The sequence below is a fragment of the Ochlerotatus camptorhynchus genome, unplaced genomic scaffold, assembly GCF_037179485.1.
Source record: "Ochlerotatus camptorhynchus isolate MF236.1 unplaced genomic scaffold, CSIRO-AGI_Acam_v1.1 ptg000510l, whole genome shotgun sequence".
Taxonomy (NCBI): Eukaryota; Metazoa; Arthropoda; class Insecta; order Diptera; family Culicidae; genus Ochlerotatus; species Ochlerotatus camptorhynchus.
Window position 1 is genome coordinate 1,009,439 of NW_027040994.1, and position 25,266 is coordinate 1,034,704.

At 38.2% G+C, this 25,266-nt stretch overlaps 1 protein-coding gene across 1 annotated transcript in view; it reads left to right on the forward strand.

The window, feature by feature from the left end:
• The window catches only part of Hs6st (heparan sulfate 6-O-sulfotransferase), a 61,754-nt gene that overhangs the window by 33,888 nt on the left and 2,600 nt on the right, over positions 1-25,266 (forward strand). Inside the window, exon 4 of the mRNA XM_065235956.1 lies at positions 23,805-24,204. Within this exon, the coding sequence (XP_065092028.1) occupies positions 23,805-24,204 (400 nt within the window). The remainder of the gene's footprint in view (positions 1-23,804; positions 24,205-25,266) is intronic.

A 25,266-nucleotide genomic window follows, 5' to 3' on the forward strand; every position in this document is an offset into this window, starting at 1 on the left:
GAGTTAAATTTATATTGAGCGTTTATGGAGAGTTCTAGTCATAATGTATTTGATTGTCATGATGGAGGCGAACCAGCCTAAGGCTGAAAGCCTCTTAAATAAAGCTAAATTAATTGATTGTCATTAGTGGGTGTAATTCTTTTGGGATACAAGAATGTTGTATTCCTACTGGGACTTAAAGCTGCTCTAAAGTGTTTTTGCTCATACAGTAATCCCTCCATTTATGCGGTGGGTGGTAACGTCCTCCCACTGCAATTTCTTGGCTGCCCTTCATCCAATTGAACTGATTTTCTGCAGGTAACTAGCTGATGGCTGACACTAACACATACAATCAGAGTAATAGGTTGAAGGACAGGCGAGAAACAGCGGTTTGTGGACGGTACCACCCACCACATATATGGTAGAATTACTGTACGTCCAACATTTTATTCCCATATTTTTTTAGAGAGGACATGTCCCATCTGAATAAACCTTTGACTGAACTGGAATCCAACCTCTCGAGCGTCATTTATGACTGAAGACGAATGCATAAAACCTGTGAAATTCAGCCCTGATGCACTTAATTTAACAAGCTTGTTCACGTGCAAAATTAAATTTTTTAAGTGTGTGTGTGGTACTTAACAATGAGCCCCTCCTATTTTGGACGGCACACTAACAAAATTTGTTTGATTATAAAATTTTGACTTTTAACGCTTTACTTCTGCAGTAGAACACTATTGGAAATATTAAGCCCAAAGTTTGGATTTTTGAATAAATCAACCCTTGAAAGAAAAAGAAAATTAATCGAAGCCTTGGTGATTCTTCCTAGCTAAATAGATTTAAAAGCTTTCCTTCTATAATTAAACCGTGGCGCCATAAAATGGTGCTCCACTTGAGTAATTTTTATAAGGAACACTATTATTTGAAATACTCGAATAATTAATTCTGTTCAACAAATTTCCGAGCTTCCCTTAGTTCAGTCGGTAAATGTGCAGCTACAAAGCAAGACCATGCTGGAGGCGACTGTCCAGTCTAGGAATTTTTCGGGTTGGAAAATTTCTCGACTTCCCTGGGCATTAGACTGGCCCACAAAAATAAAAGTTCTAATTTTCCACGAGCCAACCTCTAGATTTGTGCCTTTAGGTGAGCAAACCATTATCTGGAAGTTTTAGCTCATGTTGGGCTGGCGCTATTAGTTTGAATTTTTTATGGGTATTTTGGATAAAATACATGAAAAAAAGACACTCCTACACTCTATTGATCATAAAAAAGTTTCCTTATTCTCGATTTGATTCAGATTTTCAAAACGTGTAGTTCAAACAATGAGTAACAAATTTGCTGAAGGTTACATTATGAATCTGGATAGTTTAATTAAGATTTTCACTTTTGAATGTATATGAGCATTTCGTATATGAAAATTTCAACCAAAACCCCTATATAAACATTAATCCAAAAGAGCATTAAGACGGACTGATGTCAAAAACAGCTGAAACATTTAGAGAGTGGTTATCTCACCTACTGGCACGAGTCTGGATGTTGGCCTGTGGAACATATGAACCTTTATTTCTAGTGGTAATCTAGTTGATACATTGCATAAGCCGCCTGAATTTTGTTGCAAAACACGAACAAAAATCCCATATAGGGGAAATGTATGTAATGTCGGCCTAAGTGTCCCTAATTTGGGCCTATACATAAATTCAGCAATCGACTAATTTTTCAATAGCAACCACAAATATCCATTGGTACCGTTCCAATGACGCGTTCATCTAGATACAATTGATAAATAGCAGAATTTTAGCAATGGGCCCAATCTTAGATCCATAGGCCAACATTAGAGCCATTTCCCCTACATTCAAGAATGAATACCTCCAACTTGAATCGTGATGCTGTCTTCAGCAAAGTTGTTCCTTATAGTTTAAACCAGTTCTATGCACGAAAGAGTGAAGGAATATTATTTCTAAATTAATTTACACCTAAATCACCATATGAACTTTAGACCAAACGCGCCAGCTCGTGTTATATTCGAATGAGCTTAAATTTACAGAGAGTGGTTTTCTCCCCTAATGGCACAAATCTGGGGGTTGGCCGGTTGAAAAATGATAAAAAATCTCCCATATAAATGTGAGCCTACTGGGCATACACGGTAACTGCAAAATACCCAATAATTACTACAAAGTAAGTATTTTTGAGGTAAACTGGGACTACCCATTATTTATATTTAGCTGAATTTTTTCGAGATATCAACTAACAAACAAAATTTTTGCTGTGATCTCAGTAAAAAAAAATGCCGAGCTGGTCAGTGGTGCCAATCTCGGCAAAAAAAACTAGGCGTGCACTTTGGAATGAACTGAATCACTTCATAAAAGTTCGGAAGTCCCGAAGAGGAACTATATCAATTCAAAAATGTGATTTATTACTTTCTAAAGTGAGTCAGCACTTGCAAAAGTAATTCCATACTTTTCTGGAACAATTCAGTGATTCCGAATGTTTTTGAAATGATTCTTACTTACTTACTTAAGGGTCCTGTGCACCACTAGCGGTGCAAAGGGCCAACGTGAAAGACTTCCATCCTGGGCGGCTGCTCGCTTTTGCCTTGACTTGGGCCCAGGTCAGATTCCTATCGACTTGCTTAATTTCCTTATTGAGGCTCCGCCGCCATGAGCCCCTGGGTCTGCCTCTGCTGCGATGTCCTGCCAGATACCAATCCAGCGCTTGCTTGCAGATTTCGTTTCCGCCCCGTCGAATTTCTGTTACTATCGGCTTCTGATGACATCGATGATAGAGCTCGGCATTCGAGATCCAGTTGTGAGGCCACCAGGCACGAATTATATACCGCAGGCATCGGTTGATGAAGACCTGCAGCTTTTGAGTTTTCTCCGCTGATACACACCACGTCTCGCTGGCGTATAACAACCAGGGAATCAAAATGAAAGATTCAGATAAAGATAATGGCATTCTCATTTTGGTTACACTCATGATTAGTACAAATCCATAAATCACAATGGACAGTTCTGGAAACGATAATGCGATTATCATTTGTGTAACAGATCATGATCATATGAAATAGCGATAATCTCAGATCATCATCATCAGCTGTCGTCACTGAAAACTCCCCATTTAAGACAAGGCTAATCAACTACCCTATAATATGTGAATTTTTGGAATGAGGATGACGTATAGAGATCGAAAATCGATGTTTTCCGCCATTATGAAATCCAAGATGGTAGCCATCGATTTAAGAAAAACTGTCGAAAATTGATGTCCGCCACCATTTGAAAATCCAAGATTACCCTGCAATGTGGGTGTTTTCGGAACAGGGATGGCATGCAGATGTAGAAAATTCTGCCGCTATTTGGGAATCCAAGATGGCGGCTATTGATTTTAGAAACAACTTTTCCCTACAATGTGGGCATTTTAGAAAACGGGATGACGTGTAGATGTCAAAAATTGATGTCGGCCGCCATGTTGAATAGTTTATTTGTCAGTTCTATCTAAATCCAAAGGCCGCCAAATTGGATTCCAAACTGGCGGTTAACATCGATTTTCAACATCTATACATTATTCCAGTTCCAGAAATACCCATATTGTAGGGTATTTGAAAGTTTTTTTTTTCGAAACCAAAGGCCGAGATGACGGATTTCAAAATAGCGACCTACATTGATTTTCAAAATATATGTGTCATCCCGATTCCAAAAATATCCGTATTGTAGGGTATTTGACCTCTAGAACAACTTTTCCGAAGACAGCAAGTTCCTAGATTTTGAGATACATTACAAAGTGATTGTTATCATATCAGTAGATTTTCATTTTTGTTGCTGATCATGATGTGTAACACAAATGATAATCCATGATCTTACTGTACACTGATCATGATTCCGTTAGTACCCTAGCAACACACATGTCACTGAAAAATTGTGGTTACTTGTGTGCCACTTATTCCAGTCACAATCAAGTTGCAGCAGCTTATTTCGATCGAAGTGTGCTGCTTGGGTACTTACAGAAGTGAATTTGAGCTTTTCTGAAGTAATTCTTTTTTTTTTCAATAGTTTGTGTATAGCACATAAAACGTGTGAATTTTACTTTCAGAGGGTCACAATTAGCGATTTTAGCAGTAATGAGCAATCGCGAGTAAGTATGGGTATTTCCGGAACAGAGACCACACCAGGAATAGATGCACCATTTTGGAATCCCAGATGGCAACATCCGCTATTTTGGAATCCTATCTGGTGTGCGGAAAAACGCAAAATATGGGTATTTTTTAAATAGGATCGACGTTTAGAATACAGTCACTATATTTACAGTCTGGCGGAGAAAATTTCGGAATTCAATTGAGCTGGCAAAAAGCGGAACCAATCTAACATATCACGACCGGCAACAGAAAAGAGCATATCAGGTTTTGCGATCGAAATTCAGGAAACACGTTTCTCACGATTAAAAGATCTTCTACGCAAAACAAAACCATAATTGGCTTGGGGAAAGTTTTACCTGTTGCATTATGGTTTTAATTTGCGTTCGTTTGGCAAGGAATGGACCATCTTAGTTTGTTTTTAAAATTTGAGTCCCTTTTTATTTGCTGTTTTTCAATATATTGAATTGGTTCCCTTTCTTGCTAGATGGAATTTCTCTTCGCCAGACTATAAATATAGCGGCTATAGTGTAGAAGCCATAAATTGATGACTAACGTCATTTTGGATTCCAAGATGGCAACTATCGGTTTACGAACTACATTTATTTTCAGATGAAATAAGTTCAAACTGTAAACCATTCTGTATTCCCATGAATTTCATTGGCATCCTACCCTATCCAAGCAACAAACTTTCATCACAATAAGTTGCTGCAACTTGATTGTGACTGAGGGTCCTCCCTTAGCTCAGTCGGTAAATGCGCAGCTACAAATCAAGACCATGCTGGAGGCGGCTGGGTTCGATTCCCGGTCTGGTTTAGGAATTCTTGCGGATTGGAAAATTTCTAGACTTCTTTCCTTCGAGTATGATTGTACGTGCCACACAATTATACTGATGCAAAAATGGTAAAAGCATCGAAAGCTCTCAATTAATAACTGTGGAAGTGCATCTAGAACACTAAGTTGAGAGCACGCAATAAGCTAATATGCGATATGCAATAAACTTAAAATGCGAAGAAGGAAAAGATGACGATGAAGAAGAAGAAGAAGATTGTGACTGGAGTTGCAAACAAGTAACCACAACTGTTCAGTGACAAGTGTGCATATTGGATTCCAAAAGGGCGTCGATTTTAGGCTTCTACATGTCGTCTCCGTTTAGTAAATATTAATATTGTAAGGTTTAAATTTTTTCACAAACCGAAAATCGCCATCTTAGATTCTAAACGAGTACCAAAAATCTATTAGCGAATTTGTTTATTATTCAGGTTGGAACCAGTTCCAACCCGTGCAAACCCGAGCTTATTGTCAGTGCGAACCTCAACCCGAGCCAGGTTAAAAAAAATGAACATTCACACTGACGTTTGACAGATAACAAGCAGACCCAATCTTGATACCTGATCCAAGTTGGAACTGAATCAAAAACAAATTCGCTATATGTTTGGCCTCTACAGGGTGCGTGACGAATGTTTGCAGTACATGGCATATTTGAGAAAAAATACACCAGTTAGTTATTCTAGTAATGAATTTTGTGCGATTTATTTTCTTTCGCAACATATGGAAGTTGTAAGTAAATTTATTCAAAAAAATTGCCTTCCCTTTCGACGACTGTAGTTAGACGCTTCCGGAAACTGCAGTATGCACGTTTTAAAATGTTTCGATCCATAGATGTCATCACTGCCTTGATTTTAGCTTTTAGCGACTTAAGTGTGGTGTGCGGGGTTCTATTGGTATCCCGTTGGACGACACCCTATACAAAATAATCCAACGGATTGATATCGGGACTGCTTGGGCGCCAAATTTCTTCCTCCCAAATTTACGAAATATTTTCCGTAAGCCATTTCTGTGCTTTATTAGCAGTATGAGCAGGTGCTCCGTCTTATCACTTTCCCAAGCATTTTTTAATATTATACACTGTTCTTTCAGACACATTTACCGACCGAATTATTTCTTTCATGCATACTCCGGCGCGCAACAAAGCGACAACGGCTGACAGATTGCTCTCTTGTTTCGACATCTTTACGTTTACTCAACATTGTTTGTTTAAATCTTACACCTAACAGTATAAGCTATCCAGTGCTGCCAAATATATCTAAATCATGATGCACAAGCATGAGAAATTACTATTTGAAATTTACTGCAAAAATTTGTCACGCACCCTGTACATGTCGTTTTATTTTTGCAAATAGCCTCTGAATTTTTTATCTGACAAATCGGAAGATGCCATTTTTTTTCCAAAATGACGGTAGATATCCATTTGTGATCAACACATGTCGTCCTTGTTCCAAAGTACCCATACTGTAAGGTATATAACGTTATTCTGCATCAATTTTTGACTCGACACATCGACATTATTGCGAAAATACAAATATTGTAAGGTTATGTGTTTTCTTCAATCCGGATGTAGCTATCTTGTTGTTCAAAATAGTGTCAGACATCTTTGTTTTGAAAATAGCCTTGTTTAAAAATTCGGAAATTTTTCGATATTATGCCGTTTTTGCAGAATACTCAAACATGATAAAAATGGCTTCAACAAATCTTTGAAATTTGCTATTTGCTATTTGATATTAGCTAAACTGCAGTATTCGTATGGAATAAGGATTTAAGAGCAGTTGAGCAGTTATATGTTAGTGTGATCGGAATGAAATTCTTACTCTTCAAATTACTAAGCAAACGAAAGTAAATGAATCAAAACATTCAGGACTTTATTTAAAAAAAAATATAAGCACTTGTAGATTGTTGTGACTCAATCGAAAAATTGATACCGCAATACCCCAAAAGCGTGGTGGGTGAATCATTAAATGCATCACTTTTTATTTGGCTATCAGCTTTTGTTTTGTAGGGATTAGTACTACATTACCACATTATTATTATTAGTATGAGATATTTTTGGTTGCTAGTAACCAATTTCTAACTAATGCTTTCATTCGAAATGTATGTATCGGCTCAATATTAAGAACAGTTAGGCCGACATTATGCCATATTAGATAAATTATAATCTTTCAAAAATGTAAAAATCACACTTTTAACAAAATCAGTTGAATTGACAATGTATCAAAAGCTCCAATGGGGCAATCATAAGTAGAAATAATGACAACCCCTTATGCTATCATGTCTAATCAGTACTGGCACGCAAATAACTGCTCATCAACATGAATCCTCTTGAAACTGACATCACCAGCGGTTAGTGCTTTGCTCGCAAACTAGAAATCAATTCAGCAATAGATCTGATGTCTGGTGTCCAATGTGTCAGTCGGGTCAGAGCAAATGGGGTTTCGATTTCCAGTGACTTTTGAACGACGTAGTAGCAATTGTTGCAACTCTGTTGCTGCCTATCAACCAACCGGTTTGCGTACGATTCGCTTAATTAACATTGCCTTACGAAGGAGCCGCACACGTCGAGAATAAACAAGCTAAAGAGATGATGCCTTGTGATGAGGAATAGCACAGCCGGTAGCCGAATGAGAGATAGTAAATAGTTCGATGAGAAAGTAATTATTGTGATCGGGTACTGGCATCTAATCTCTCATCCGGAAGGGGGGTTTGCGATGTAACTATTACCAACCGTTCGTTGAAACTGACTGCGGAATACACTCAGATAAAAATATTTTTTTACTCTTCAAGTTCAAACTGATAGCGGGCCTGGGTTCAATCCCAGTCTGTGACTCCGGGATGTTGTGAGGCTTAACATCTCTGATCACGCCTTCCTTCGGAAGGGTAGTAAAGCCGTTGGTTCCCGGTTCATGAGTTGTGATGGGTCGATAGGTAGGGTCCAGGTGTGGGAGCTGTCTCCCTGACGTCGGTAGCATTGGTGCACAGCATGGAAAACAAGATCGACGGAAAACAAACCAAGGAATAATAAAGTTCAAACTGGAGCATGTTATCTTCTATATTATGCATATGTATATATAAAAATGAATTTCTGTCTGTCTGTCTGACCATTATAGACTCGGAAACTACTGAACTAATCGGCGTGAAAATTTGTATGCAGGGGTTTTTGAGGCCGGGAATGGTTCTTATGATGGTTCTAGATCCCTCTCCCCTCTGTAATGGGGGGGGGGGGGTTCCCATACAAATGAAACTTCTGCATAACTCGAGAACTAATCAAGCAAATGGAACAAAATTTGGCATGTTGAGGTATAAGGAGATGGTCATAGGAGGTAGCTACGGGGGAGGGGGGCTACGTTCAATATAGCATGCATTTTCTTAATCGGCGCATAAACTCAAGCTAATATTGAATCCCGAGCAAGGCCTGGCACATTCAGCTAGTCTTCTATCTTCTATATATGTATATAAAAATGAATTTCTGTCTGTCTGTCTGTCTGTCTGACCCTTATAGACTCGGAAACTACTGAACCGATTGGCGTGAAAATATGTATACAGGGGTTTTTGGGGCCGTGGAAGGTTCTTATGATGGTTCGAGACCCCTCCCCCTTCTGTAAGGGGGGGCTCCCATACAAATGAAACAGAAATTTCTGCATAACTCGAGAACTAATCAAGCAAATGGAACCAAATTAGGCATGTGGGGGCGAGTGTGGGGGTATAAGGAGATAATCATAGGGGGTAGCCCCTTAGATAATAGGGGGGGGGGGCTACGTACAATATAGCATGCTTTTTTTTTAAATCGGCGCATAAACTCAAGCTAATATTGAATCCCGAGCAAGACCGGGCACACTCAGCTAGTATAATATAAAATTAAACTTTTATAATGTACATCATTTATGTAAATTAATATCTTTGACCTATGAAGCACAGACAAACAGACGTAACTCTTTGAAAAACTTGTTCTTGAAAACATAGTATCTCAAAACATATAACCTCAGTAACGACATCTATCTGGCTTCTCGCGGAAAATAAGCTTGCTCGCTAACTCGTAAACAATATTGCATAAAAATTTTATAGAATATATAGAAACGTCAAAGTGATCCGATGCCAGCGCTGCGGCGAGTATTTCGCGGAACTGATAATATTCAAATCAACCGTTAAATGCATGAACGAAGATACACAATGAAGAGTTACGTCTGTTTGTCTGTGTATGAAGCATAAATTAATTTTGTATTAACTTTAAACTGCCGTGTCAAATGTAGATGAGTGTAAATTACTTGCAAATTAATGGATTTTTAAATACATTGATGTCAAATTAAAGTTTTAGCGGCGCCGGTGGTGTAGTGATAAGCGTGATTACCTCTCACCCCAAAGGGCCTGGGTTCAATCCCAGTCATCGCCGGGATTTTCTGAGGCAGAAAATCTCTGATCTCGCTTTCCTTCAGAAAGGAAGTAAAGCCGTTGGTCCTCGGTTCATGAGTGGATGGGTCGATATATAGGGTCCAGGTGTGTGGGAACTGCCTCCCTGGCGTCGGCAGCATTGGTACTCAGTACGGAAAACAAATAAAGGAAAAAAAAAGTTGTATTGCTGTATTTGTTTATATTTATTATAGTCACTCGTCATTCGTTACTTGACCGGGGAAGAAATTTGAACTCGTGACTTTGGCGTGACAGGTATGAATGACAACCACTGCGCGGTGCCATCCCTTTTATTGCTGTATATTTCAATAAATAACATCAGGCAAAGAATAAAAAAAATTTTTTTTATTGGCTTTCTCCGAATTGTATGAAATTTTGCGTAATTGTTTGTTATGGGCAATGATTTGCATTTTTTCCAAAATTCGGCCAGTTTGGATATTGTAATATTTTACAAATGGCGTTTTAGCACGTAAACGGCATTCCTGATCGAAATGACGTCTGGGACAAAGTTGTAGAGAAATATAATGTCTCTCTGGTAAAGTTAAACAAAACGTGTTTGTTACATAATTTTAAGTGAAAATTAAAAAAAAACCCAAATTTATCTAAATTTTCATGCCAATGTTTGAAAAAATAAATAATCTATAAAATCTGTGTGTGTGTGTCATCCTCTACCGCTCACCCAGCTGGGAGCGTTGCACAAATAGAACACCGAATAATGTTGTGAGGCATCCTCAACAAGTTTAAGGAAAAGAATGTACTAATGTCCACAACAGGTCTAGCAAAACATCACATAAATGGTATTATTCGCACTATCTGAATAGATAGCAGGAAAAGAAGAGTCACTGTAGCCAAATGAAGTTTGAACAGGGTAACTGGGAAACTCGTGGCAACAGCCAGCAAACGATGCTCTGTCGTATTTAATTTTTAAATATTGTTTCATTTATAAATACATTTTATGTTGTATACTGGAATAAATATAATTTTTACTAAATTAATGGAATTCACCAAATTTTGAGCCGGATCCTATTCTTTTCCAAACATAATGTAATGTTATGCTGACCGCCCAGTTTCACCCCTCCTCCTCTTTCTCCTACCGTCGTTGATGGAATGCAACACTCTACCTATGAAAAACACTACTCAACATCAACCAAACAACCCTACCAAAACCACTACTGATAACGTTTTTCAATGCCGGAAAATCACTTACGCGTAAAAACGAAAAATCCTTACAGCTCCTTAAAATGCCAACCGACCGCCATGTGTCAAACATTGTTTTCTGAGTATAAATAACATGAAACAAATTTTTACACAAAGTTCTAAAAAATGACCAAAAGATCGTGTTCAACGATTTTTTTTCTTAATTTGTCAGTACCCATTATCTTAAACAGTCCAAAAGTTTGAATTTTACATTAGCCTTTTTTAATTTCAAAAATCGGACTAAGACATTTGGCCGATTTTTGAAAAAAAAAAAAAAATTTCGAGATAACACCAAATCTCGACGTTTCATGCACTTTTAAGACATTTGGAATCAAAAAATTTTTTTTTATTTTCGAAATTTCATATACCTCCCTTGGGAGATTTTCGAAAGTGAAAAAAGTCAAACTTTGACGCCTTTGCGCCACCCCTAAATCATGTCCGATTGTGCTCAAATTTTGCATAGGGTCTTTTTTCGAGGCAATAAACATTTTGTATATGGTTTGTTAGCGAAATTTGATGGTCAAATTTTTCCCATACATTTATTGGCAGTTTAGTCGATATGTATGAGCAAGTGCAATCAAAATCAGGCTTGTTACAGATCATTCCGGTGAATCACGAAATGAGAACCCATCCAATCAAATCATCAAATTAATCAAATTAACATGGTGAGATCTTACAATTTGAACAAAAATAAACTAAATAGGGGAAATAGATGTAATGTCAGCCTGAATTCCTCTAATTTGAGCCATAAATAAATTCAGCAATCGACTAATTTTCCATAGCGACCAAAAATATCCATTAGTACCGTCCCAATGACACGTTCATCTAGATAAAATTTATAAATTGCAGATTTTTAGCGATAGGCTCAATCTTAGATCCAAGTATTAAGTATATTAAGTTTTCACTTAATTTTTTTTAGTATATAAATTTTATATTAAATATAATTAATTTATGTTTACATATTATCCGTTAGAGCCATTTCTCCTACGTGCCAGGATTCAAAAGAACATTTTGAAACTGGAAGTATGCAATATTAATATCCTGCTGACAGTGGTGCTGGTGGTGTAGTGGTAAGCGTGATTACCTCTCACCCCAGCAGGCCTGGGTTCAATCACAGTCTATGCCGCCGGGTTTTGGACGCACGTCGGGGAAATGATATAGAGTGTCATTCATTGATCTATGATCTGTGATAATATTATACGAGAAAAGCACTGGTCACCGGTAGGTGAATCAATCAGGATATTTATCCGGATAATCCAGTTGATCTGAAGTTGATGTTGATTAAAGATTTTTGAATAATGCTTATATTATTACTTCAAGTGCCTATCGAGAGCCCAATTTGATGACGGCTGTGCCCATCATGTTTAAATCCGTGTATAATTATTTATAGAGGCTCCATTGAAACTTGAACAATCGATTGTGAATTTATTTTACTTCTATTGAACGTCTACGGCATACAACCGACAGAACACAAACCGAGAAAATGTATTTTGTTCCTTTTTTTCATCTATGTTACAATGTAAAATAATAAGCCAAAACTACGAATGGAAACGTCTTGCTTGGGACAGAAAAGTTGCGAGTCGCTGCGGTTGTTGGTCTGTTTGGTTTATTTTTTTTTTGTATTGCAAACTTGTCAGAGCTTCGTATCATTCCTGAAGGAGCCGCAAAAGTAAACATAATTAGAGTGAAATTTTGCTACCCTGAGCTCACTCCACCCAGTCGCCACGCCGTTGTTGGACGGTGCGGTACCCGAAAAACGACTTTGGGTAAGATTGCCAACCAGAGCGGCGATGGATGGATCGTGGCCGGAAAAGCAGAAAAGGGCTGGGGCAAAACGAAACAGCAATAAAAAGTGAAATGAAAATTTCATAATGAAACCATTTATTTGTTGGAATAAATTAAAGGCGTATTCCGACGACGATCACCACCGTGGCCCGAGCACCACCAAACTCCGAGTCCGTCCGGGAACGGACGCAAGAGTTTCGAGCTCGTTTTGAGTTTCCGTCTGGAAATTATGTATATCCGCGTGGAAATTTTGTCAATAAATATTATACGGACATAAACTGACACTTCCTTGGACAATATTTTTAATTAAATTGAATAATAACAGCCAGCATTCAATAAAGTTTTCATACACCTAGAGGCAGCTCATTTCATTCATTGGCAAAACAGGGATAGTTCTGCTCTGCAACGTTATAGATTTACTTTATGTTTTCTTCGGATGCGGTGATGGAAATGGAAGCTTTCTACTTCAATCTTAATTTCAGTAGAAGTTTGGTTTTTCAAGATGAGTCTTTTCTTCCTCTGCACTTGCTAGACTTGCTATTTACGACAAAGGCGATAAAGTATCGCTGAAAGCTTTACAATTTTTGTTTGATTTTCGGCAACAGTTTGAACACAAATTGCAACAGTATTCCTAGAATTAGGCTTTCTTAAATTGTGTACGCTTAAGAGTCGTGCATCAGAGAGGCTTTGGAATCAACAATCCTTAAAGCATATAATGGCATATGCGATTATACAAATCTTGGGTGGCTATATAATTCATTCAATATTTTTCGAAAGATTGGAACACTAATGTTATTTCAATAGCATTATTTTAAATCATGGTTTTCACGGGATAATAAATTTGAAAATATTTTTTATGTTATTTACATTTTAAATTGGTGTTTGTTTTGTTATTTCAGAGAATTACAGGTTATTCCAGATTTTAAATTTCATCTGGACCAGATTTTCCTGGAACTTACCCAGCAACGCTGGCCAGAGGCAACAGCTTTGATTACCGATCCGGTTTAGCAATGTTGCTTGTCACACAATCATGGAATGAAAAAATGATACAGAGGAAAGCTGTCAAAGTGCTCAAGTATCACTTACACACTCTTAAAAAATAATAAAACACACATGCAACGTAATCTGTTACAAACGATAAAAATTGAAACATGTAATGAAATTGTAAATGTAAATTTTCAGCTTTTGATATGTAACTGCTTTACACATGTAAATTCACATGCTTGTCAAGCAAGTTTATAAGCAAGTCATGTAAACTTACATGTTAAAAGAAAAAGCATTACACGTTTTCTCCTGTTAATTTACATTGGTAAAAATTTTACATGAAAAAGATGGAATCTCGCAAAATTTTGTTTTTGCTGTGTGGTTGAAGCTGGAATATTATGTTCTTGACGCAGTTATATTTTTTCTGAAAGTCAAACTTTGTGTTTTCTGATGGTCCCTTACCGGGAGGGATTTCCATCCTAACTAGGTGGTGCTATTGTGTTTATTCCATCCGGTGCTTTCCACAAAAGGTGCCTGAAATAATTTAATTAATCGCATCGTTAAACATTTCCGTTAACACAACCAGCTTGTATTATTCTCTGCACATGGGTGCAACCTTCACGCCCAACTAATTAGACCATGTGCAGAATTTATGTATTAGTTCTATGGATGTTGATGCAAGAATGGATGTTTACAGCCAGCGTATATTTTTTCACAAGCTTTTCATGGATATCAGCAGAGAATAATTCTAATTGCCTTCGGGGCGATTCAAATATGACATCCAAATTTTTTTTTTTTTTCACCATCCCTGCACAGCAAAAAAATAATTTTGATATCACATCAAAGTGGATGCACTACAATCATGTCGAAAATTTCATGTAATTTTTATGACCACATAAATAAACAAATGCAGTAAAAGCAGCGTAATGTCAGTTCATGCATTGTATTAATGATAATTTTGTCCTTTTTAGCAAGTAATATTACACCATATTTTCGACATGATTGTAGTGCATCCACTTTGACGTGATATCAAAATTATTTTTTTGCTGTGTGTGTAACGCGGTTTCCCATACTTATTGCACGTACTGTCACAAATTCTAAGACTCCCTCCCCCCTCAAGAGTGGACGTCATATTTGAATCGTCCCTTAATTCTCAGCCACATTTGATCTGCATGTGAAACCGTAATGCACCGAATACCGGACAGTCTCTTAATCCGGCATTTCATGTTTAACCTGTTAACTCCCAAGTCGTTTTTGACCTGTGTACAATTTGCGATTTTTCTAGGATGATTCTCACACTATTTGAAAACAAAATGTTAAGGATATTCCAAGGATCATTCTAGTGATATTGAAATCAAAATTTACGTTCCCAATTTCTGTCGTGACATGGAAAAACAAATTGATGATCTATAAATAAATCACTGGGTGATGGTGGGTTTATTAAATATTACATCCACTTGGCGGCATAATAATTATGGCAATTAAATCATATTTGGCTTTGATAATCAACTTTTGAAAGTGTCTGAACTCCGGTACATTGCGGTACGTGCTGAAAACTATGACAGCTAATCCATGGGATACCGGTAAAATTAGTCGGAACGTGTTTGGGCTTTCACCGATTGGAAAGCTAGTTTTTTGACAAAAATAACCTGATGCATATAGCAGCACTATGGGAGGCGTTTTTCTATTAGAAAGCTCGCGAAGTGGTGTTTTTTTTTTTGTGGTCGCCATCCGACTAGTGCCGAGACCTCTAAACTATGTGCTACACAGAATTTGGCGTACCTACCTACTAGAACACTGCCACTTCTGTACTTGTGGTGAACCATGTCAGCCAGCATGACGGCACACAAAACGAGAACAACAATGCCCGGTCGACGAGTCCTTTTTTCCCTTTACCGCAAGGACGGTGGATTTTCTCGGGTTTTCTCGTGCTCATTTTTACTCGGTTTATGCTTGGGCTCCGATGATAATGGTAGAAATTTTTTCCCTCTGCATTATCTGCTTTCGCCGGTTTCCGGTTGTTGCGGTATGGCAGAAAACTCAAGACACGGGAATGAATTTTTTAGTTGGAATCATACATTTCTGATATGTTGTGTTGTCTTATTTGTGTGGAAACTATTCGTAGGACGAGGAAATTCCAACAGCATGGCATTGTCTTGCCGTTTTTTGCGCTGCTATTTTGTTATGCTAATGGAAGGTTAATGTAAACGAATAACTTTTGTTTGCTCATTTTGGTTGTTTTTCTTCGCAGAGGGCATTTAGAGTGTTAGCACATTTCTGATCGGTTGGCCAACGTTTAAAACAAACTTTCAAACAAACGTACACAAATATTTAATGAATGTGAGGTTTGTTAAAATTTTGGACTTTGTGGACGTCAATTTAAAGATTTTATCTAGTTCATTTGTTTGAAAAGCTCAATTGCGTTAGCTTTACGGAGCCAATGATTCGGTTTTGTAATATTACGATTTTACGATTCGTGACCGCTCACTCTGAGTGAACGTTCACAAATAACAAAAATCTCTGATTGTGTCGCTCTGAAAGCGAAACTAAAAGGTTTTATGATTCAAACACATATTTTAGAACAACTTATTGGGGCTTACAAATTCAAAATATTATAGCATCTAATGATTTCATAATCCCGAAAAACAATTATTATAGGGAGTGAGTGGAAGCAACCCTGGTCGTAAATTCTCAGGAATTGAGATTGTGTTTTCAGCCCAAGAATTTCATCTAAGTTGTCAATTATAAGTGAGAGTGAATTTTCAAATAGCCGTATCTGCTCTTGTAAACAAAGATTCTAATCCCAATTTCCGGTACAATGTTTATATTTAGCAAGGTATTGAATAAGTCTAGCAGAGCGTATTTTTGCGATATCTGGAAGGATTTCCAGAGGATTGCATTTAATTTTGTTGTGCTGGAAATTAGACCGTAGTCCGAAACAGGGTCGTTGCATCAACGCTGTATCGTTAAGGTTGAATCAACGTTAACGATGTAGATGTCAAAAATCGATATCTGGTGCAATTTCGGGACTCAATGTGGCAGACCGTCATTCAAGATGGTAATTTCCGATTTGTGAAAATGCCCCGAAGACCCTACAATATGGGTATCTACTAAACGGGGTTCACGAGCAGATGTAAACAATCTATACCCGGTGCAATATTGCGATCCAAAATGGTGGACCGGAATCCAAGATGGGGACTTTCGGTTTATGAAAAAGCCTAAGAGTCTTTACAATGTGGGTATCTACGGAACGGGCTTGCCGAGTAGATGTTAAAAGTCGATATGACGTGCAATTTTGAGGCTTGATATGGCGGAACAAAATCCAAGATGGCAACTTCCGGTTTATGAAAATGCCTTGAAGACTATACAATTTGGGTATCTATGGACTGTAAAATGTATGGAGATATGGAGATGTAAAAAATCGATATCCAGTGCAGATTTGAGCTCCAGGATGGTGGACCTAAATCCAAGATGGCGACTTTAGATTTGTGAAATGCCTGGAAGACTCTAAAATATGAATATCTACGGAACGGTCTTGACGATTAAACGTCAAAAGTCGATATCCGGTGAAATTTTTAGATTCAATATGTATGATATGTATGAGAATTGTCTGCCAAAAACGGGTTTGGTGGATCCATAGGTAAATTCACCTATACGCCTCCACGGGATGGTAGAGAATCTCATTCCAGTCACACTTTTTCATTCCATTGCCCTTTTTCCACGAGTTGTTAACAACAGGGAGTTGACAATTTCACTCACCCCATCCAAATTGCTTCAATCGAGTGCCCTGATGGTCTCTCCCAATCCCAGCATTGTTTTGTATGTATGAGAAATAATAAAAATTAAATCACGGTTAGTGACTTAAAGTCTGATTTTTATTATTTATGAGAAAGTTAGAAGATACTGAAAAGTATCTAAGAATTAAGAAAAAAATAAAACAATCTAACCACCTTTCGCTGTTTCTTAACCCTTCTGTTCAATTTTCGTGCCTATTTGTGAACTCCTTGTCCTTCTCTGCATCACTGCTAGTCGCCACTAGTCTTCCGAAAGTCTTTCATGTTATTTATGATGTGTTCTACGATATTTCGACGTCCATTATCTTTGTATGATGATCTTGAGTTCCTATTTGCGTCTTATAAAACCGTAACACTAATGCGGAAAATGGACAGTGTCTCCTAATATTTTCATAACGAGCATCACTCCATTGTCGTATCGCATGTGCTCCATTTTGCAGCTCTTCTTTCACTTTTGTCTCCATGGTACCGGAAAAGATATAGATATATGCATTATTTGCAATGATGTAATATAACCACAACGGGATGTGAAATGAGGGAACATTTAAATTTAACACGATTAAAGTATTTCAATGCAACATTACATTTATTCACTAACAATTAATACATTTTTTTTTTTTCAATATTTACTAATTTCTGGAAGAATCAACTTGTGTTTTATACAATATCGTATCTTCAAGTGATCTTCGCAAGCGCCACATTTCGACCAGGCTCTTTGGAACTACATGTGATGAAATATGAAACGCATTTAAAAGATTAAAAGTGAATTGCACATAACAATGTTCATCACTTACGCACACATTAAATCTGCTTCAACCAACCTGGTAGAACGCGCCCTATCCCTCATTGAACCAAAGGGCAGGGAAATTTTTAGATTCAATATGGCGGACCAAAACCCAAGATGACGGTTTATGGAAACGCGTCGGAGACCCTACAATATGGGTATCTACCGGCACCTTTTCACACGCCACTGCCGCTAACGATTTTCCAAAAAAATCTCCTTAATAAAAGCTAACGAATTTGAGTCGAGTATTTTTAATACACCCAACCAGGGGATGTAAGATATGCTTACAATAATGAGGGAACCATCATCGCAGGAAGTTAGAGAAGACCGCACGACTGGAGGATAAGATATACCGAGCTACCAAAGCAAAAACTGGGGAAAGAAAAGTGTGGAGTGTATTATCGAGTGGAATAAATCATGTCGAAAAAAAGAAAAAAGAAAACAAGGATGCCGCTTGGACTCGAACCACGAGAACGTTGTGGTTGTGAGACCTGTGCTTTCTCCACTTTCTCCATACTTCGAAATATGGAAAGGATAAAAGAGAATGAGAAGTGCTCACGTCTTATTATTATTATTTAACTTTATTAGGGAGGCTTTCAGCCTTGGGCTGGTTCAATGACGTTTATATAAGGTCTGGGCCAAAGGGCTTATTGGTGTTAGTGAAATGTGCAAATTCTTAGTGGTGTTCGTATTTTATTGCAATGTTTATCTTTTTACACGAAACAGCTGTTGGCAGTGACGTAATTCTATCTGTTCTCAGTATGTTGGCAGAGACGTATTTCTATCTGTTCGCAGATGCTCAGCAATGTTTACAGCATTTTTTCTTCTAACACCAGCAAACTGCCTGGTGGCCCAGACCTTATATAAATGTCATTGGGGCTGGTTCGCCTCCACCTGCTCACGTCTTCTCATACACAGCAAAAAATAAATTTTAATATTACATCCAAGAGGATGCACTTCCAGTCATGTCGAAAATCTCATGCAATCTTTATGGCCACAAAAATAAACAAATGCAGCAAAAGCAGCGTAATGTTAGTTCATGCACTGTATTAATGATAATTTTATTCATTTTGGCAAGTAATATTACTCCATATTGTTGACACGATTGAAGTGCATCCACTTTGATGTGATATCAAAATTATTTTTTTGCTGTGTACTCGATATTGTATGCTTCTACAATCTTATGAATAAAATGATTGCTGGTATAGCCAAAAGCGTGGACAGAGCACGAAATAAAAAAAAAATCATTACATTGTCTGCAAGGTCTATATTTTTGATTTCAGTGTTCGAAAACGATGTAAATTTGCGCTTTTAAATATAGAAAGACTTGTACGAAATTGGACACAAAAAGCATAACATGGTTACATTCCCATAGAATCGATTTTTGGAAACTTGTCAGAGTCTTGCAAGAAACAGAGCAAATCATGCCAATTAGCTGTAGAAGTCAAAAGTGACTGTTACGTTGTATCGACGCATGTCTGTATATTCCAGGGTTGTTGCGGATGTCCGCATCTGGAAATGCGAAATGTACATCCGCATTCGCATTCGCATCCACTTTGCGCCAGCCAGATTTTTGAAGAATGTTGTAGTTTAGATCGGTTAGAATATCTCAGATAGTTTATCGGAAAACTGCTAAAGAAAGTTATTTGTTTTGCTGATTAATTTCCATTGGTGTGCCATGGTAGGCTGTTGCTTATCTTTTCACTCCGTCTCAAGCAAATGTGAATCTGTGTGTGAAGAGATGGTACTGTTTATCGTCGTGATTTCAAATTTGTTTCCAATGGTTTGCACTCCGAGACTTTTATATACATTATTTGCCGTATGAATAAAATCTGTTTCACTTTTCTTATCACTGCTCCACTAATGCAATCGAATTTTCTAAGAAATATCTGGGTTTAAGCCCGTTAAATATATCTATAGATAATGTTTTGATTTTCCAACTATTGATTATTGATCGGCGAGAGTTTCAACTATGCAGTGAGTTTGACGAGTTCAAATGGTAGTTTCTGAATTGCCAAAAAGTTATTTAAAATCTCCAGTTAACATCGCCTAAACTCTCGTAGGTTAACATATATTTGTACAACAATAGGGGAAATGCAACTATTGTCGGCCTAAGTGTCACTAATTTAGGCCCATACATAAATTTAGCAATCGACTAAATTTTCAATAGCAACCAAAAATATCCTTTAGTAACGTCCCAATAACGCGTCCATCTAGATAAAATTGATAAATAGCAAATTTTTAGCGATGGGCCCAATATTAGATCCATAGGCCAACATTAGAGACATTTCCCATATTTATTTTTTATCTGAATTTGATCATCCACATCCACATCCGCATCTGCAGATGTCCCAAAAAATCTCATCCGTTACAACCCTTGTATATTGCAATAATTCAAAGTATTCAGGACCATAATAGCCATAATCGTAAATCTTCCGGGTACCCCAAAGGATGTGACCAAATTACGATATTAGCTGAAAACTTAATTGTCCCATGTGTATATGAAAGTCCATAGCACATGGAACAATTATGCGTCCACCGGCAGTAAACCATGACATCACATGTGAAGTCGTAAAAAGATCACTTGCAGCCTCATTGAGAGCCTAGAACCATATTGGCGACACCCATATATTTTCCGGATTCTCCGGGGATGTTAAAAGATTTGGTCTAAACCCTAACACGTCAAGCAACACCTCAAATCACTTTTTTTTTCATTTCCTTCATCGTTTTTCAAAAAGCGAGCAATGGCGCTATAACCAACGCTCATGTCCGGACCACTAAATAAAGATGGAGCATCCCTTAACATTTTTAGACTAGATGCTCCCAACAACCAATCATTTATAAATAACAATACAACGGAAAGTACGGTACGAAATGTCCACGTTTCATCCATTAATTGGATTATGAAGCGTTGTGTTTAAATGTTTGATTTAAACAGGCCCGATGTGTCTGAATCATCTTGCCCCTTAAATGTTGCACAGTAGGCCTGGCCGTTTTGATATATTTTGCACTTCTCTGGAAATGTGGAGGTATATTTATCATTTTCCAGTATGCTTTCATGAACTGGCTGTGTTGGTGTTAGATTAGATTAGATTAGATTAGAAAAATTAGCGTTCTAAAGGGCGATTCATGTCCTTTGGAACAAAATGGACAGAATTGGCCTCATACCACTCCAGGACACTTTTAGAATAGTTGCATTAAATATGCCAAATCTGGCCAAAATAGTGGAGCTTCGTCGTGCTGCTGCAAGAACGGTAAAAGGCACTTCTCGAGGCACTCAGATTTGTAGATCACGCCATTTACTGTGCCCTTTGTCACGAAAGGCTCACTCCTCAGTCCGCAAGAGCAGATGGCCTGCCAAATGAGATATTTGGAGGCGAACTTCGACATTTTCTTCTTCTTAAATTTGTCGTCCACATCGAACTTGCTCTTGCCGGTGAAAAACTCCAACCCCGGAATTTGCTTAAAATCGGTTTTTTATACGTTTCGTGTCCATCACATAGCAGCCATATTTTGTCAGCATCTTCTCGTAGAGCTTCCGTGCCCGAGTTTTAGCCGTCGATTGTTGCCGCTCATCGCGGTTTGGGAAGTTCTGTACCTTGTATGTATGTAGTCCAGCTCTCTTCTTTGCATTCTGGACGTAGCTCTGCGACATGCCGATCTTTTTAGCCAAATCACGGCTTGAGACGTTGGGATTTGCTTTAATCATCCGCTTCACCTTTCCCTCCGTCTTTTTGTTCTCCGGTCCCGGTTTTCTTCCAGCTCCTTTGCCGTGGTCCAACGTCAACCGCTCCTGGAACCGCTTCAACACTCTGGAGACGGTTGAATGGTGAATGTTCAACATTTTTCCAACTGCCGGTGCGACAGGTCAGGAAATTCCAGGTGTTTGGAAAGCATTTGTTCTCTCAAATCGTGTTGGTTCACCTCCATTTTCGTTGAATCGAAAAACACGACTTCGAGTTTGACAGCATGTACACAATACACATCAATGAGAAAGTGTGCAAAATTTGGTTGATTTTTACCCAATGGTAAAAAAGTTATGCCCTGTTGAATGTGTTGCAATAATTTCGTGTTCGCCCTTTACAAACAACTAATGGTACAGCTGACCAATTACTTTGGGCAACATTCTCTGCGTCGTGTCCATCAAGGAGTTTGTACTCCGGAAGTCTGGATAACTAATTAAATCGGAGGGGTTTAAAATGTAATCCGGCATGTAGCTCCAATCGCACTCCTTGTGCAATACATCCTGTGAAGTGAGGTCAACCAACAGCTACGAAAAGCAGCTGAGCGCCTCTGGTCCTTGGTCTCCTTGGCCAGTGGCTTCGGTCGTTACCCAATAAACCCCTCGTGCAGAACAGTCACGCTAGAGGGATTCGTCGTTAAGGATTCGATATGTGCTCCGAGAATATCTCTCGACACATCGAACGACAGGGTGGCTTTTCTGTACAGTAGTTGCTACTAGGCGATTCTTCGGAAGGGAAAAGTGAACCTCGGTTACCATTTAATTTCGTCTTTTTACGACTCAGTGACAAAAATGATCGGGAAAATCACTATTGATTTTCATATTGAATTCAATGCCAATTATCACGTATTATTCGTAATGTTGGCATCAGGGCGTCACAATATCAGCTTCAATCGACCAAATCGATGCGACGAAGAGACTTCTGGCTTTCTTTTTCTGTTAAAGTCGAACAGCTTCGCAGCATTCTAGAACCTGGTCGGCGTGCACAAACAAATGTTCAATCGCTTGTCTCTCTTTCTCCCGTCGCTCCATTGGTCTTCAAGCTTCTGTAAAACGGATGAGTGAAAGAGCGCTCGACTTTGATAGTTTTCTCTTTCATGAAACACATCAATAGAGGTTTCATGACGTATATGATGGAAAAAGAAAATATATATTTAAAGCATTTCTTACGTAGATACACGTAATATTTTTAATTTAGCTTCCATCCATATATTTATCTAAAAAAAATGATCGAAAACGGGACATAACGCATTTTAAACAAATTGAAAGTGCGGTGATAGAGTGTTCGTGAAAGGGGATTGAAAGTCATAATGAGGTTTCGTTTAACTAGAAAATCGACGTTAGTTACATTGAAAGCGATGAGCAAAGCAACGACGAGAAGATCCACAGCCAGCCTTTCCTTCTAAGCGTCCTGCTTTTTTATTTTCGTTTCTTGCTGATAGTCTAGCTAGGCGTTATAGAAATAAAGCGTCGAACACGTATGTATGAGAGAAACAAAACACGAGCTCATTTTAGAGCTTCGAAAATATAGAGCCCTGGTTGGCATTATAACTGACGACATAGAATACGAATGTTTCGCAAAATTATCAAATATATTGTTTTATTTACTAAACTTATTTCTAAGAAATTAGTGAAAGAGAATAAACGAAAGAATGTTTTCAGTGTGGTATTCCCAATCTGAATTCGAGGTTTGGTCAAAATTTAGCAATTATCGCGTAACATTTTAAAAGGGCCTATCATCTTTTGTAAATAAAAATTGTAACACCCCGAAGCTAGCCTACGCAAACCAAGAACACTATCGAGAAGATAGGAAGTTTCCCTACCAGATGGCGTTGTTGGTTTGATATAATTTTTAGCTAGCAAATGTATAGGTTTATTCCGTTTTCCGCACAAAATTTTAAAATCTCCCGCAAATCCAGATAATAACCTCAAATTTGGATCAGTTGTTGGCCCATTCATCTGTTCATGTTGCATGATAGAGCTTTTTCATTTTTAGATATTGGAACCTTCTAAAGCTATTGAAAAAGATGTGAAACCCTTTCATAATTAAAAATTTTTATACCTTCACATATGTATACATTTTTTGCTACACAGGAATATTTTAGTCTACGACGACAGGACACATAGATTCCCTTTTTTATCGCTTCAATTTTGTCTCTCTCTATCTCAAAACAGGTGAAAACTGGAACGGAGTGCTGCTGGACGAATTCGCCGGCTGTGAGAGCAATCTCGCAGCCAACCGCCAGACCCGGATGCTGGCCGATCTGGCGCTGGTTGGCTGCTACAACAAAACCTACATGCCATCGGCGGAGCGCGACCGCATCATGCTGGCCAGTGCCAAGCGCAATCTCGCTGCCATGTCCTACTTCGGTCTAACCGAGCACCAAAAAATCTCCCAGTACATCTTTGAGGAAACTTTCAATTTGCGCTTCGCGATACCGTTCGAGCAGCACAACAACACAGTGTCGACGAGCACCATGAACAGTTTAACGTCCGACCAGCGGGCCAACATTGATAAGCTAAATGCACTCGACATCGAGCTGTATGCATTCGCGAAGAAATTAATGTTCCAAAGGTAAGGCAATTTATCTAGTTTAGACGTCCCTTAGTCCCCACTCTCAGACGCTTGTTTCCCACATTAGATAGACTATACTCTGGATGAGTTCTGGGCACCATATGGGAAGTATCGTGGTAGTTTATATTCCACGCTTTCTGCACCCTATCGGTTATCTTGATGGGAAAAGTGCCATTAATTGAAATTGTGGGGAGGAGCGAAAATAAAGTAAAACAAAAAACTAGCCTAATGTTGAGCTGACATGCAAGCGATTTGTAACTAGATGTTATACAACTGCCAGTCCCTGTCGGCGCGTTGGTTAAAGATCGATTTCTTCTGCAGCGCGAGATGGACAATAAACAGAGGCTTGTTCACATCTTGAGTTTGAAACGAAACATGTGCTTAGCACGATGGTGACGAATACTGCTTATCGTTGCGAAGAGTTTTGCTCTCACGCTCCTATCACATCTAATTTTGGACAGCGGAAGATGCAAGCTGTGATCAAATTTGAATAAATTAGACCTTGCGTTGGTTTGGCTATCATGTCTATCACATTCAAGGTCACATGTACAAAGACTAATCCTGGACAAACACCAATGCACAGTGGACTAGGAATGGAATTTAGCAAGACAAAAGTCTAATGCTTTAGATTTTAGGTTTAGACGTTTGGTGGATTTGAGATAATTGGAGCCTAATTTTGATTTTAAGATTATATGAAAATATAGCTTCCTGGTGTCTTTGGAAAAGTTGTTGAGTAGATACTTGGCCAGTTTTTGATAGAATTTGGCATCCTAGCAAGTCACAGTCAAGAAGTTATTTTTACGAATGTTTTGGATCTTCCGGAATCATGTTTTCAATATTAAATATGAAATAAAAAAACAAAGGCAAATTCAGCCAAACTAAATGTCCATTGATCACATTCGTCCACATTCCGGGTATCCCCGAAGAAGCGGCAGTTTCTCTCATAGACCAACATGCGACATACAATTCGAAATCAAGATCCTGGTCGAAATTGGACATATCTATATCACAGAGGTATCCCCGAAGGAGTTTCCAGTTTCAAACTAGACCCCAAACCCACAC